Here is a 15,211-nt window from a genome sequence, read left to right as displayed (position 1 = left end):
CAAGCTAGGTTATCGGGTTAACCTAAGCTAGGGGAAGAATGTCAAGGAATGTTCGAGGAAGAACATTGGAATTCTTTTTGATGTGTGTCAAAAAGGGGGAGAATTATTGGAGAACCCAAGTTAGGTTATCGGGTTAACCTAAGGGGAGAATGTCCAGAGAATGTTCAAGGAAAGAACATTGGACATTGGAAGATGATTGAAAAACCTAAGTTAGGTTATCGGGTTAACCTAACTTGATTATGGGTTTTGTCAAACATCAAAAAGGGGAGATTGTTGGTGCAACCTTGGGTCAAGGTTGACCTGGTTGACCTGACTCGAGTTGTATTTTGATGTTTGACTTGGGAAGATTGTCGGTGCAACCTTAGGTCAAGGTTGACCTAGTTGAGCTGCATGTTGATGTTTGACACTCGTGGAAGAGTTGTATTCTTGATATGGGACAAGAATAGATGTTTGGGAGATTGTTGGTGCAACCTTAGGTCAAGGTTGACCTGGTTGACCTGATTCGGGAAAAAGTCCAAGTATGGAGACTTGGCACTGGAAAAGTTCAAACAGGAGCTTGGCACGCGAAAAGTCCAAGTATGGAGACTTGGCACGGGAAAAGTCCAAGTATGGAGACTTGGCACTGGAAAAGTCCAAGTATGGAGACTTGGCACGGAAAAGTCCTAACTGGGATGTTAGGCAGTGTGGAAAGTCCTGGTGAGTGAAGCCAGGCAGTGGGAAAGTCCTAACTGGGATGTTAGGCAGTTGAAAAGTCCTGGTGAGTGAAGCCAGGCAGTCGGGAAATCCTGGTGAGTGAATCCAGGTGAAAATCCTAGTGAGTGAAGCTAGGTGAAGGTGAAAGTCCTGGTGAGTGAAGCCAGGCATTCGGGAAAATCCTGGTGAGTGAAGCCAGGTGAAAATCCTAGTGAGTGAAGCTAGGTGAATGAGAAAGTCCTAACTGGGATGTTAGGCAGTGTGAAATCCTGGTGAGTGAAGCCAGGTGGAAAGTCCTGGTGAGTGAAGCCAGGTGAAAACCCTAGTGAGTGAAGCTAGGTGAAAGTCCTGGTGAGTGAAGCCGGGCAAGGGAAAATCCAGATGGATCAAGGGTGATCGGACATCTGGTGATGGGAAGTCCAAGTAGGTCATAGGAGTGATCGGATACTTGGTACGGAGAGAAAAGTCTAAGTGGGTAAAAGGGATTGACCGGACACTTAGCGGGGAGTCCTAGCAGGTCAAGGGAGTGACCGGATGCTAGGCGCAATGTACCAACAGGTCAAGATTGACCAGATGTTGGTTTGGACTTGGTTTGGGCGAAAACCATGAGCTGGATCGATCTGGTGATCGATCCAGTGATACCGAGAATATTCTGATCGGTCTGGTGACCGATCAGTAACACATCAGTAGCATACTGTGTGTTAACTGATCGGTCATCGGTGAATAACAATTCCCGATCCGCGGTCAGAATCGGTCGGACCTCAAGGTCAATCGAGCTCGATGTTCCTCCACTCGGTTCGAGGAATGTGTCGAGTGAGCACCGAAGAGGAGTTGGACCATGGACCGATCAGGCATCCTCCCGATCGGTCCACAGACCGATCCAGGCACTAGCCGTTGCGACGCAACGGCTAGATTTCTTCTGTGTTTCTTCGTTTTCTTCGCAGGTTATAAAAGGAGGGCTGCTGCTGCGAGCCTCTCCTCTCCCTTCTTCTTCCTTCTTCCGGTTCTTGGTGCTGCTAAGCTTGCTGTTGAGCTTTGTTGAGCTGCTTTCAAGCTTCGCGTGAGCTTCCGGCTGGGTCACCTGCTGTTGTAGGCGCTTGGGAGCGGCTGCTTCTTCCAGTCGAAGAGAAGGCAAGAAAGTTTACATTTGTATTGTACTTTATTTCTTGTTTTCCTTGTACTCTTTTCTTGCTGTTGCAAGAAGTTTCTGTGGCGAGGTTTCTCCACCCAGAAGGAGAGTTTTTATTAGCCGATTTTCCGGGGACTCATCCACCGACGGATTGATTGAGTTCGTCCACCTTACGGACACGCCGAGGAGTAGGAGCATCATCTCCGAACCTCGTACATCGCTGTGTTAAGGTTCGATATTCTTCCTTTCGTTTCTAGTTTATTTTTCTGCTGCGCTAACGAATTGTAGGAAGAAACGAGTGATTTGGGGCAGCTATTCACACCCCCCTCTCTAGCCGTGTCCATCGATCCTAACAGAATGCACATGTAATGCAGATCGAACAAAATGTAAAATAAACTAATACATGTCTGACTATATTTAATAATTATAATTATGCACACACAAAATACCCTCGACATGCCCGAGGGTTCAAATCACATACAAACACAATAGATCATAATATTTGCGACTAGGATGCATGTAACCACAGAGTTACTCTATTTTGCATATCTTACTATTATCCTGCCTAAATTATATATGAACAGTGCATAATTTAATCGAAAACCAATCACACAGAACCAAAAAACTTGTTCTGATACCAATTGTTGGCGCTGGGAATTCCATTCTATTTAAATTTGCCGTTCAAAAATTGTACAAGTACAAAAGTATTCCTAGCAACCTGCACGTTCGATCAGACATGTGTTTGATCAATCAAGTAAGTTCTTGAATGATCAAAGCACACCTTGATCGAAGTACAAGATCGCTGGCCTCTTGTGTTGGTATTCAAAATTGATATCCAAAATCGATATGAAGAAAACAAAACTAATTACGCAACGGAATTAAAGAACTAGTTGTACCTTTCTTCGTAGCTAAAGACCTCTTGATCTTCTACCGTATTCCTTTCCTCTTCTTAGACATCATGTGGGAGACGATCTACCAAGACAACACCACCCTCTTTTCTTCTCTTCCAAAACCACAAGCCACAAAAGAGTCGCTAGGATGAGGCACCTCCTAATCTTCTTCCTTCTCTTCTTCTTCCTCTTCTTCCTCTTCTTGCTTTTCTTGCTCTTCTTCCCTTTCTTCAAGTCGCCGCCCACAAGTGGATGGGAAGGGGTGTTGACCACCAAGGGATAAGGGCGCCGACCCTAAGCAAGGAGGAGGAGAGGGAAAGGGGGGAGGAGAATAGGTTTGTGCCGCTGGCCCTAGGAGGAGGAGAGGGGACGACAACCACAAGAAGAGAAGGGATTGTGGAGAATAAGAAAGTTAAGTTTTAGGGGCTACATCCTACTCTTTTTATAGACTCACCGTCGGTTACAAGGAAAGAACAATTAACAAAAATTTTTGTTTAGAAAAAATCTAAACAAACTATGTTAAACCAAACTAAGTTAAGTTAAACCAAATCAAGTTAAATTAAACCAAACTGAGTTAAGTTAAATCAAACCAAGTTAAACCAAACCCGGCTATGGATGGGTGGATGCGAGGCTTTATATATAGAGGCTACAACAGGGATCTAGAGGAGGAATTGGTTTAGGTCTCCCGATGGGCTTGGGTTTCCCGTGTTCGCCCCGAACACCCAACTCAAGTCCATCAATAATAACCCATACCGCTAAAGGGTTATTATTAAACTACCGCACCAATCCCATATTACAATATGGGCTCCTACTTATCATGAGTGCGTTAATCTCCCTGTGTTTAAGATATTGTATGTCAGTTAATTAAATGAGTTACTGACAACTCACTTAATTAACATTTGACTCCAAGAGTAGTACCACTCAACTTTATTATCATGTCGAACTAAGTCCACCTGCAGGGTTTACATGATAATCCTTATGAGCTCCTCAAGGGACATCATCAACATAAACAAATAGGACACAGTTTCCTTTTATAATCAACAACACACTATATAAATGGTACTATCTCTCAACTTATCAAGCCTATTGATTTAACGAATAAATCTCACCCATTGATAAGTTAAAGAAATAAGGGGGCGTTTGGTTTTGGGGAATAGGAGTGGAGAATGGGAATGAGAATCATTGATTGTCATTGTTAATGTTTGGATTATAGGAATAGGAATATGAATAAGGGAATGAATCCTTGAAATTGGGTAATAACTCATTCCCATATACCTCCCATTCAATGAGCCATTACCCTATTTTCATCAATCAAAATATTCTCTTATTCCAAAAATACCCTTGACCTAAAACTAAAATTTTCTCCCTTAATATCAAATATCAAAATTTATTGATTTATTTTTTCTTCATATCACTTCTCTCTCCTTGTTCTCTCTCATCATTTTATCACACACTTCCTCTCTCCTATCACACTCTCTTTCCTCTTTTTTCTCATTACACTTTCTCTCTCAACATACTTTCTCTCTCCTCAATCTCTTCCATCACACTCTCTTCTTTCTTTTTTTCATCATACTCTCTCATCATACTTTCTCTCTCCTCAATCTCTCCCATCACATTCTCTTCTTTCTTTTTTTTCATCATACTCTCTCTCAGCATACTTTTTCTCTCCTTAATCTCTCCCATCACACTCTCATTTCTCTTTTTTTTCTCATCACACTTTCGCTCTCATCACACTTTCTCTCTCCTCAATCTCTCTTGTCACTCCCTCCTTTTTTTCCTCAACATACTTTCTCTCTCATCATCTCTCCCATCACACTCACTGTTCTTTTTTTTTTCTTATCACACTTTCTCTCTCATCATACTTTCTCTCTCCTCAATCTCTCTCATCACACACTCTCTCTCCCCTCATTTTTTCTCATTACATTTTCTATCTCTTCATCATCTTCCATCATAATTTCTCTCACATTATATTTTATCTCTCATCATGCTCTCTTTTATCACATTCTCTTTTCTCATTTTCTCTCATCACACTTTCTCTCTCTTCATTCTTTCTCATCACATTTTCTCTCTCATTATACTTTCTCTCTCATCATTCTCTTTCATCATATTTTTCTCTCACATTCATCTTTCTCTCACATCTAATTTTTTTCTCTTATTTTCCTTTAAGGGTAAAAAAGGAAATATTAATTTATTCCGATAGAAAGTATGCAACTAACTAAACATTGCTTTTAAGAGTGGTATTCATGCTCATACCCATTCCCATTCCACAATACAATGATTCTCATTCCAATTCCCATTCCCATGCTCATACCAAACGCCCCCTAAATACTAAGTATATGTGTTTGTTATTACATCGGGATTAAGAGTACGCGCATCCATAATAATAGAGGTTCTGTTCTTTTATATAGTTAGTATAAATCAAACAACCTCAAATGATCCTGCTCAATACACACATAGTGTACTAGTATAATTTTATAGTCAAGACAGACTAATACCAAATTACACTACAACCGTTCCAATGGTTTATCCCAATCCATCTTGGTTGTGAGCTACTATTTATAATTTATAAATAACCGATAACATGATCTTTTGTGTGGCACCACACACCATGTTATTTACAATATAAATTAAATAGATAACTGTATATATATAAATATAAAATGCAAACGTTTGACCAAAATAGTTCTCATTTCAAAATATCTCAAAAACAGATGTTCATACAAAAGCTAGACTTATAGTATATATCCCAACAGAATTAACTTAGAGGTTGATTACTTAAACCTAAGTATAAATATTAAATACCTAGGTAATATCCCTCATTTTCCCCCTTTCTCCGCCCGATCCCTTGCCCTCTCCCCTCTCGCCTCTCGTTGCGTTGCCTCTGCCCAACATTACCGACGCCGCCCGATGCTGCGCTGCCTGACGGACACCGCCTGACGTCGTGCCGCCCAACGAAAGGCGAGCCACTGTGTCACTTATCCCAGTCACTTCGCCATTGCTAGAAGGGAGGAACCGACACGAGGAAGAGTGGCGACTCCGTTCCCTCTCTGCCGCAAGACGCTGCAACACATCTCATCGTCGACACAGATCTGCTGACATCTTCTTGCTCGACTCCTCAGCGTCGTCGATTTTATTGGATCTATGCTCGATGGCATCTCAGATCTATCGCTGCCAACTCACCTTCAGTTGCGTAGGGGCTACTATCGCCAATCCATTTATTCATGTGAGCCGCGAGGGCCGCGCCGTCACCTCTTCTTTGTCCCCACCTCCTCCTATCGTCGTTTGCCCTAACAGTGAGTGGATTTTCTTCCTCACTGTGACTAGTCCTTTATGCATGCTCTTGCCAGGAACGAGCTCCAACATACCCGTTGATCACCTACCTTTGTTTTGGCAGTGAGCTTGACCTCGTCTCTTCTACCTCGATTGGTTCTCTGGTTGACAAGGAGCGGCTCCATCAAATCACTGATGAGGTATATGCATCCGATCATTGCTCCTTTGTGGGTTTAGTTTCTTTTCAAGGTTGCCCTCTTTGATTCTTATGTTAGATTATTCTGTTTAAGGGTGCTTGGATTGTAAATTCATTGGGCATGTGAAATGTGAAGGTTTTAGATCTGGATTGGGAACTTTGATTCAAGGTAAGTTATGTATGGAGTTTTGGTTACATTTTTGTGATGGATTTGGTGGATATGATTTTGTATCAGATTATGTTGGAGATTTTGTAATCTGTAGTTGATTGGATAATTATTGATTAGTGGAGTTAGAAGGATTTATAATGAGATTTGATAGTGGTTGATTGGTGAGAATTGTTGAAATTGATTGGATATCGCCTAGGTGAATTAACAAGAGATTAATTTGATTAAATTAATGATGGTGTTATGTTTAATTGAATATGAATTGCTTAATGGGAATACTGATTGTGGAATAGGGATGAATGAATTGATTCATGCTTAGCCTAGTCTAATTTGATTATGGGAGGGTTAAGATTTGGCTAAATCTAATTTAATCAAATGAGTTTGATTAAAGAGTTAATCAATGATCAATTAAGGTTGATTAATAATTAGGGTTTCCTAATTGAATTAGGAATTTGATATAGTTATTTGATACATGTTAGAGTAGCTAAATTATACATTTGATTTGCAGGACTTTGATTCGAGATGAGAGTCTCGACGTGAGATTGTTTATCACGACCGACAGATAAAGGCGGGTGCCCTTGACTTATCTCTTTTGATATTGTCATTCTAATATACATAATCAATTATAGCTAGTAGTAATAGTTATGTTTATATCTGCCTTGGTATGTCACTACGTGATACCTGTAGTATGCACATATTGTTATCTATTATATATTTATGCTTATGCCCTCTTGATTCTTGCCATGTATATTTATATTCATAAAAGTAGTGACATACAATGCATTTCTGGATACAGGTCTAGCTACTAGATATACTTGACATGTGTACATAGATTTATTGCTTGGCATGTGTACCTAGATTTATTACCTGACATGTGTACCTAGATTTATTACCTGGTATGTGTACTTAGATTTATGATACCTAAATCATTGTTATGAACTCAGTTTTTTTCCTTTTGGTACATATTATATGGAGGCTGATATTTTCAGGAGTTACATGTTTTAGTATCATGAACCATTTTGCATGATTGCATGCTGAGCGATTGCCGGCTCCTTTATAGTTAAGCACATCGCCAGTTACATGGTCTACACACACAACCACTCATGGGTTAGTGGTACATCAGGCAGGGTGTGCAGTTTGCTCTGTCAGGGCTCCGCTGATCCGCTCATGGGTAGTGGTGACATAGCGTAGTAGCGGGCATGGATCCCTCCTCTTGACTATGATATAGGGAGATGAGAGCTTCGGCTCCCCCATTTAGTTGGGGTGGGAGGATAGGTGTACTCCGATAACATCCTATCCACTCTGTCACTCAGGAGTAGTGATGGCAGAGTGCACAGTTATCATAGCCCTATCCACTTGACCTCACCATCGCGTGTGAGGTGGCTAACTGCGTCAGGGGTGACCATGTCATTTGCATCATATGCACGGATTGCATTTATTGCTTGTGATTACTACATTTTGGATACTGTATTTTGGTGGTTGCATATGATTGACATGCATACATGAGACATTATGTATTTGATCTGACGACCCTGTACCTGTTGGTATGATTCACACCCTTATGTTCGGATAGGAGGTTCTGGTGAGTACAGTCTCTTCTGTTGTTCAGTTTGCATTATTTGTTATTGTTCAGGAGATTGTACTACATGATTATTACTAATAGTTATATTTTACTATGCATGTCTGATCGATACCCACTGAGTTCTTGAATTCACTCTGTTGATTTATTCTTATTTTAAGTTGAAGTCGTCAAGAGGTTCCAGTTGCTAGTCTCCACTCTGTGTCGAGCTGATTTTCTATTTTCGGACTTTGGTTTCCTTGTTATGTGATCTACAGACTTGTAATGTGTAGTTCTTGCACTCGTGTATTTTATATCGATTTTTTGGTACGTTGCCCATGTTTTTCCGCTGCGATGGTTTTCCGTTGTGGGTTGTGTTTACCTCTTTGTAGTGGAGTAGGTTTTATATTAAACTGTGTGGAATGTTTACTTATTTTATCATATATGTTCCAATCGTATTGACCGAGGATTGAGAGGCCCTTAGGGCTATGTATTTCAGGATTCAGATTGTCATCGGTATAGGGGAGGTGCTGCTAGATTTTCGTCTGACAGAGACTCCTCTAGAGCGTGACTTTCGACAACATGGTTTCACAAGAAGTGAAAATGAAGCCACTCTTTATGTGAAGAAACAAGATAGAGATGATTATATTATTGTGTGCCTTTATGTTGATGATATAATTTATATGAGTTCTTCTGATTCTCTATTGGCCGATTTTAAATCTATTATGATGAAGAGATTTGAGATATCAGATATGGGAATATTGCATTATTTTCTTGGTCTTGAAGTGAAGCAAGGAGTTAATGGGATTTTTATCTCATAAAAAAAATATGCGACAGATCTTCTGAAAAGGTTCAACTTATTCAATTACAATCTAGCCACTACATCTATGAATATAAATGAGAAATTACAATTGGATGATGGTTTAGAAAAAGCTAATGCAAGATATTTTAGAAATTTAGTTGGAGGTTTAATTTATTTAACTCATACTAACCAGATATTGCTTTTTTCTATTGGTGTAATCTCCAGGTTTATGTAAAATCCTACAAAGCATCATCTTGAAGCAGCTAAAAGGATTTTACGCTATGTTGCTAGAATCGTGGATTATGAAATTTATTATACTAAAGTTTCAAAATTTGATCTTTGCGGGTTCACTGATAGTGATTGGGCAAGTTTAGTGGATGATCAAAAGAGCACCTCAGCTAATGTTTTTAACATTGGATCAGGAGCAATTTTATGGAGTTCATAGAAGCAGGCTACTACAGTCTTATCGTCTTCAGAAGCAGAATATGTAACAGCAACTTCAGCAGCATGTCAAGCAATTTGGGTTAGAAGATTACTTGCAGATCTTCACCAACAACAAAAAGATCCAACTATTATTTTTTGTGGTAACAAGGCAACAATTACAATGACAAAAAATCCGGCTTTCCATGTAAGCATATTGATATTCGTTTACACTTCATTTGAAACTTAATTGCAAATAATGAAATTATATTAGAGCACTGTAGCACACATGAACAAGTGTCGGATATCTTGACAAAGTCACTTCCAAGAGAGAAGTTTATTTATTTTAGATTGTGTCTTGGTGTTAGTAATTTTGAATCAAGGAGGAGTGTTGATAAAATTACTCAAAATTAAGTTAGTAGATTGAAGAGGTGTCAATGAGTGGTAGTAGTGGGATAAAGTAGTTGAGTTAGTAGGGTGAATTGTGGAGTTAGTGAGTTGTAATGAGTTATGTAAGTAGCTTATAAATAGGCTACATATTTTATGATTTAAGAAGAAATGTGAAAGATTATTGTGTTCCACTTGTCCATCTTATCCTCTTATCCCCCTTCCAATTTTCTCTAACAGGAACATCAGTATGAATTCTCACTAGAAGTATGGAAAGTAAACAAGGATCTTCCTTGTCCCATGTCTTGGGCGACTGAACTTTAGTATGAATTCTCACTAGAAGTATGGAAGGTAAACGAGGATCGATATATTTAACGAATTCCAAGTCGACGAGCTCAAGAATGTAATTTTCAAGACTGCGAAGATTAGAGATTGAGGGTGGTGTACGGCAACACCATGGTCGGGTACTACCCAGCTTCCCTCTTCGGAGGGCTATGGAGAACAACCACGTTGGTGTTCGGAATCACTATACATCAATGATATGATCCAGTTTAGAATTGTTCAGAATCTATATGGTATTCATGAATCAAGAAAAATTCACTTTTAAGAACTTCATCACTCAATGTGAAGAATAGTCAGATACAAATAGGCTTTCACAATGTTAAACTGAAAAAACTGAAACCACATCAACTAAACAACACAACATCGAGCCCATATAAAAGCTTGAAAGAATCGGAATACAAGAAACCTCCGCTAAGAAAGTTTTTGGAATCTCCAGCATCATAGTGCAAAGTTTATTCCTATAATTAACTTTCTAGAAAATAACCTGTATCTTTCCCAGCACGCACAAACCAACAAAATCAAAAGCACTTCAAAGCAATAAGAAAGGGACCGTCTTCAAGAACTCCAAGAGAGAATTACAATGAACAAAAGCTAGCCACCACCGCAACATACTGCACGATGAACTGCATAAACATATTTATGCTATAAAAAAAAATTTCGCATTAAAATAAAAAATTAGAGTCCAGCTATGGCATTCTTAGGGATAATACATTGATTATTATACTGCTTGTTTTTGCTTGTTTATCATAGGGAAGACAATTAAAGAAATGCTTCATCTATTATGACACATCCAATTGATCTACAATATTTCTTATACACAAGATATTCATGCATACCTACAACTTAGAGATAAACATTTGTCGTGTTTCCGATTCTGTAAGTCATTGTGACAAGTAGGTTATTTTGAGAAACAAATTGTTTTTATAGAGACTTCATTCCTTCAGATCACTATGAAGTATGTGATATATAGAATCATTCAAATAGGTGAAGAAAACTTGTGTGATTTAGATATTGTGATAGATTCTATTAGCAAGTGTTACTAGATTCTAATAGTCATGAAGATATAGTTCTCTCAAAAGCACACTGCAACCAGTAAAAAAACTCACCAATCTAGACAATAATTCTTCAATCCGCTTGCTTGAAGAGTTTCTGGAAGGACAATGTTCTTTCATCTGACCAATCTAGCTTATCCCACCATTCTTTGTCACATTGGATCTCTCGCAGGTTTTCAGCAACCAATGTCAGCTTCTTTAGCTTGGGACAATTCCTCACTTCCATGGTCTTCAGGGAAGGGAATGCTATTACTCGATCTCCGTCACTCAAACTCTCCAACTCTGGTAACTTTCGAAGCACAATTTTTGTTAATCTAGGGAAGATTGTAATAGTCTCCGTAGAATTAGCTGCATTGTCTTCCAACTTCAGTAGCCGATCAATTACATTGCAATCTTGAATGTCCAGCCCACATAGATTCGCTAAACACCTGTTCTTCCATATAATCTTAGCTTTTGGGAGAGCCGAGAGATAAAGGAAGTTAAGGCATGATAGAGCATTGCGCGCATGAAGATCACCACCAATGATTACCTCTTCAAGATCAGGCATCGCTTGGAGTCGGATCTGTTTCAAATTCTTCATGTTTTCTCCAAAACAATAAGTAGATGGAATGTCGAGACGCGCCAAGGTTCCACAGCCTTCGATCTGGAGCCAATGCACAGCGGCTGCAAGCCTTTGCAACTCGGAGAGTCTTCGAAGAGCAGTTTCCGAGCTTATGGTGATGCCAAGAACCTTCAATTTCTTCAAGCTTTCTAACTCGTCGAGAAGTATCCCCTCTCCATCCGATTGCAGGGCTCCCGCCACTCTCCACCCACTGTAGCTGTTGTATATATCCAGCCATTGCAGTCGGTGAAGACAAGGTATGACAGCGCTAGAAATGCTTCTCAAATGTGTAGCTGATGGCATCGCCAAATATCTGAGATTCACCAGAGCTTGAATCTCCCTCGGCAGAGACGCAATCTTTGTAAAAGATAAATCAAGCAATTGGAGCTGGGAAAGATTGCCAATCCCCGATGGAAGCTCTTCTATGGATGTCTGCTGAAGATCAAGGATTCTGAGACAAGGCATGTGGGAGAAAAACTTGTTGGGTATGTTCCTGAGAGGAGGATTTTTTCGGAGATTCAAGTAGATCAAATCGGGGCACTGAGGCTCGTCAGGAAGAAGAGCTATGTTGTTCCAGCCCAAAGATATCCTCTCGGCGACTCTCCACTTCTCTGCTCCAGGTGCTTCTGCAAGACCATGTCCATCTCTTTTCAGCCATTTGCTCTCCTTCTTCCCGCAATCGCATTCCATCCACAATATCATGGAGCGAACCATAGGGTGCATTTTGAAGTACTTGTCGTCGAATCTTTGTATCAGAGACGCCGCGAGTAGCATTCCGAGCAGATATGATGCTTTGTCTGAAGTATCTGATGATTTCTCGAAGTCGTTGATGAAACCTTGGCCGATCCAGAGATCCGTAACGTATTGTTTGCTCAGCAACCGTCCTTCCTGCACCAGGGCGAAGTTGGACGCGCACGTTCGCAATGTGTCGCTCAGACGGTCGTAGGAGAGTTTAAGTGGATGATAGACATGCTCCTCCATTCCTGGAAGCTGGAACGGAGCCTCCTTCATGATGGCCAGCACATGCCTCCACTCCGCGAACGTCCTTTTGCTCGCCATTGCATGCGCCACGGAGATGAGCGCCGCCGGTAAGCCGGCGCACTGTCGAGCCAAAGCTCTCGCCAGATCCAGTATCGATGCGTCGGTGCTGGCGAGATTCAGCTTTGCGTTGAATCTGAAGAGATCCCAAGCCTCCTCACTCGACAAGCATTCTAGTTTGATCGTCTTCTCGGCGCCCATGCGGCTGCAGACATCCTCCATGCGGGTGGCGAACACGATCTTGCTCTTGGACGGCGGCTGGGGAAGTGGAATTCCCACGACCTGACAGTTCAAGGGCTCCCATACGTTATCCAGCAACAGTAAAAATCTCATCTTGCTCAGCACGCGGAAAAGGCGGCCGGCTCTGTCCCTCTGCGTTGCCTCGTCTTTCCATGTGAGTTTCAATTGAGAGAAGAGGGGCTTCTGGAGCTCCTCCACTTGGTACTCCGTCGGTAAGTCGAGGTAGATGACGACATCCAGATTGTCCAATTCCTTCCCTGCGAAATCATTGTTGAATCTTCTCAAAAGTGCCGTCTTGCCGACGCCGCCCATGCCGTGAATGCCAATGATGATGACGTCGTCATCTCTTACATGGCCTTGCAGTTCCTCCAAGGCTGTATCCATGCCGATGACTTTAGGATTCGGCACCTCAAGAACGCGATCGACATCCAGGTCATCAGCCACGTCGGCGAACTCTCCGGCCTTCTTCTTAAGATCGGCCGCCGCCGTGAGCGCCGCCTCAGCTCTGGTTCTGAGGGGGTAGCTGGAGCACACATTAATAGGAAAGTTGCAGAGACACTTGAACTTCCGGCGGTACGCGGCATTTATGTTTTCAGCCTCCGAAGAGAGGTCTTCGAGAGATTTAACCCAACCGAGGACTTCTTGCTTTACATTGAGCTCATCCCTTTGGGCCGCCTCGACTTGCCTCTTAATATCCATGCTTTTGCTCTTGAGTTGGTCGAGCTCTGCGATCAAAGACGAGATGGCCCCCTCAAATGAGACGATGTAGTTGCAAGATTGGAAACAGCAACCCTTGAGACAAGTGAAGATAGAGGAGATGCCTGAAATGATATCGGCCATTTTTGCTGGAGAAGTAGAGCTGAATGATAGAGTAGATTATGTTTCCAGCTGCAATTTTGTTGAAAAGTAAGAAATAATGAAAACAAAAGGGAATCGGAGTTTTCTCTACGGGAAGCAAAAGGGGAAGTGTTTTTTCCTTTCCCATGGAACGTGCCTCGCAGTTCCAATTTCGCTATCAATATTAATTTTCTTTATCCTATATTTATGAAAGATGAGCCAAAAAGTGACGTATTACAAACAGTTAGAAATGTTTTTTCAATAACAGAGATTATACGTGAGCCACGCAAAACTGAGTTTGATCATTTTTTTTAGAGCAAACAAACAAGGGTGACTTTCTTGGGGTCAATAACTATTGTCATTCATACGATACTTTTTTAGTATTCCAAGTCAGCATTGCCAGCTATATATATAGTATAATATATAGCGGTAGCGTGCAAAGTTAGTAACTAAAGTCATTTTGTATCAATAATCTATTTCGTCACAATTGATGACATCCCACCTTCATTTTTAAAATTTGTTAGGTTTGTAATTCACATCACCCATATTGTGATGGTCGTAGCAAGTTTTTTTTTTTTTAATAATTACTAAGTTGTGTTTATGTTTGTTCGTAGAGGCTCATGCTTTCTAAAATCACGATTCAAATCTTACGATCGCACGATCTGGGATCGATTTTGATCAAATTTTTGCAATAGAATTGAAAATGGATCATTTGGAATATTACAGTATTGCATGGAATTGGTTGATCTTACATTCTAAATGATCCGGATGAAGTACCCGAACCAACTGTCCTCGTCGGTGTCTTTGCGACCAGCAGCAGTCGGGGGGACACGCGAGTGTGCATGAGGAGGCGACACAAGCAGCTTGCGGAGGGGGACGGGAGACGCACAAATGCCGTTGCTAGTTTCTCACGGCTTGCAGAGGGGGACGTGCGAGAAGACGTCATCTACGACTCTTACTGCTAGATGGGAAAAAGGGGAGCGGTGAGCATTTCACGAGAGAGGAGAGTCGCATAATTTGTTGTAAAAAGTAAAATCCCTCATCCTCAGCGCTCCGTTGCACCCAATCCAAGAGGGATTAGATATACAGAGTCCAAAGAAAAAAGAGTGGCACAATGGTACAAAAAAAGGCGGAATCCGCCGCCCCGATGGCCCCCTACGCCTGCCCCATGGTGATGTAGGAGGAGGGTTAATCAGGGTGAATGCTGGGTTGACAAGTGGCTGGGGGTTCGAGGCTTTAAGCCGGCAGACGGGGATATTATCCCACATTGCAACCGTCGACACTCGAACCTGCTGCTTCATGGTACAACTTCCCAGCCACTTACCAACTGATCCAGCCCTGGGGGCGAAAAGAGTGGCACAATGAATTGATGGAAAGAGGAGATATCATTTTATGTTTTAGGTTTAATTAAAACTTTAATTAATTAATTCATATTTTAAATATACTTTCTTAAAATCTAACGAAATTATCTTATGAAAAGATATATAAAATTTTATTTTAAATTTTAAAAAAAATATAAATAAATTATATTTGTTTATTATATATTTCTACAACTTATTTTTTATTATTAATATCATTATTAATATTATT

General features: G+C 40.9%; 2 protein-coding genes across 5 annotated transcripts in view; both read right to left on the bottom strand.

Annotated features, from left to right (window-relative positions):
• Nucleotides 1-15,211, bottom strand: part of LOC122009554 — a 38,142-nt gene that overhangs the window by 12,790 nt on the left and 10,141 nt on the right. The gene's annotated exons all lie outside the window — the stretch shown is intronic.
• LOC122009551 (disease resistance protein RPS2-like) lies at nucleotides 10,098-13,795 on the bottom strand. Of its 2 annotated transcripts, none has more exons than XM_042565750.1 (2): nucleotides 10,960-13,795; nucleotides 10,098-10,476 (listed from the first exon to the last, which is right to left on the bottom strand). In XM_042565750.1, the coding sequence occupies exon 1, from the start codon at nucleotides 13,622-13,624 to the stop codon at nucleotides 10,979-10,981; it is 2,646 nt and encodes an 881-aa protein (XP_042421684.1). In that variant the 5' UTR covers nucleotides 13,625-13,795; the 3' UTR covers nucleotides 10,098-10,476; nucleotides 10,960-10,978. The 2 variants fall into 2 exon arrangements, with proteins under 2 accessions (XP_042421684.1, XP_042421685.1); XM_042565751.1 differs by having other exon boundaries at nucleotides 10,098-10,464.

Source organism: Zingiber officinale, chromosome 8A (assembly GCF_018446385.1).
Source record: "Zingiber officinale cultivar Zhangliang chromosome 8A, Zo_v1.1, whole genome shotgun sequence".
In the NCBI taxonomy this organism is placed as follows: domain Eukaryota; kingdom Viridiplantae; phylum Streptophyta; class Magnoliopsida; order Zingiberales; family Zingiberaceae; genus Zingiber; species Zingiber officinale.
The sequence above is the reverse complement of the archived record's forward strand: the minus strand, read 5'-3'. Positions and strand labels throughout refer to the sequence as shown.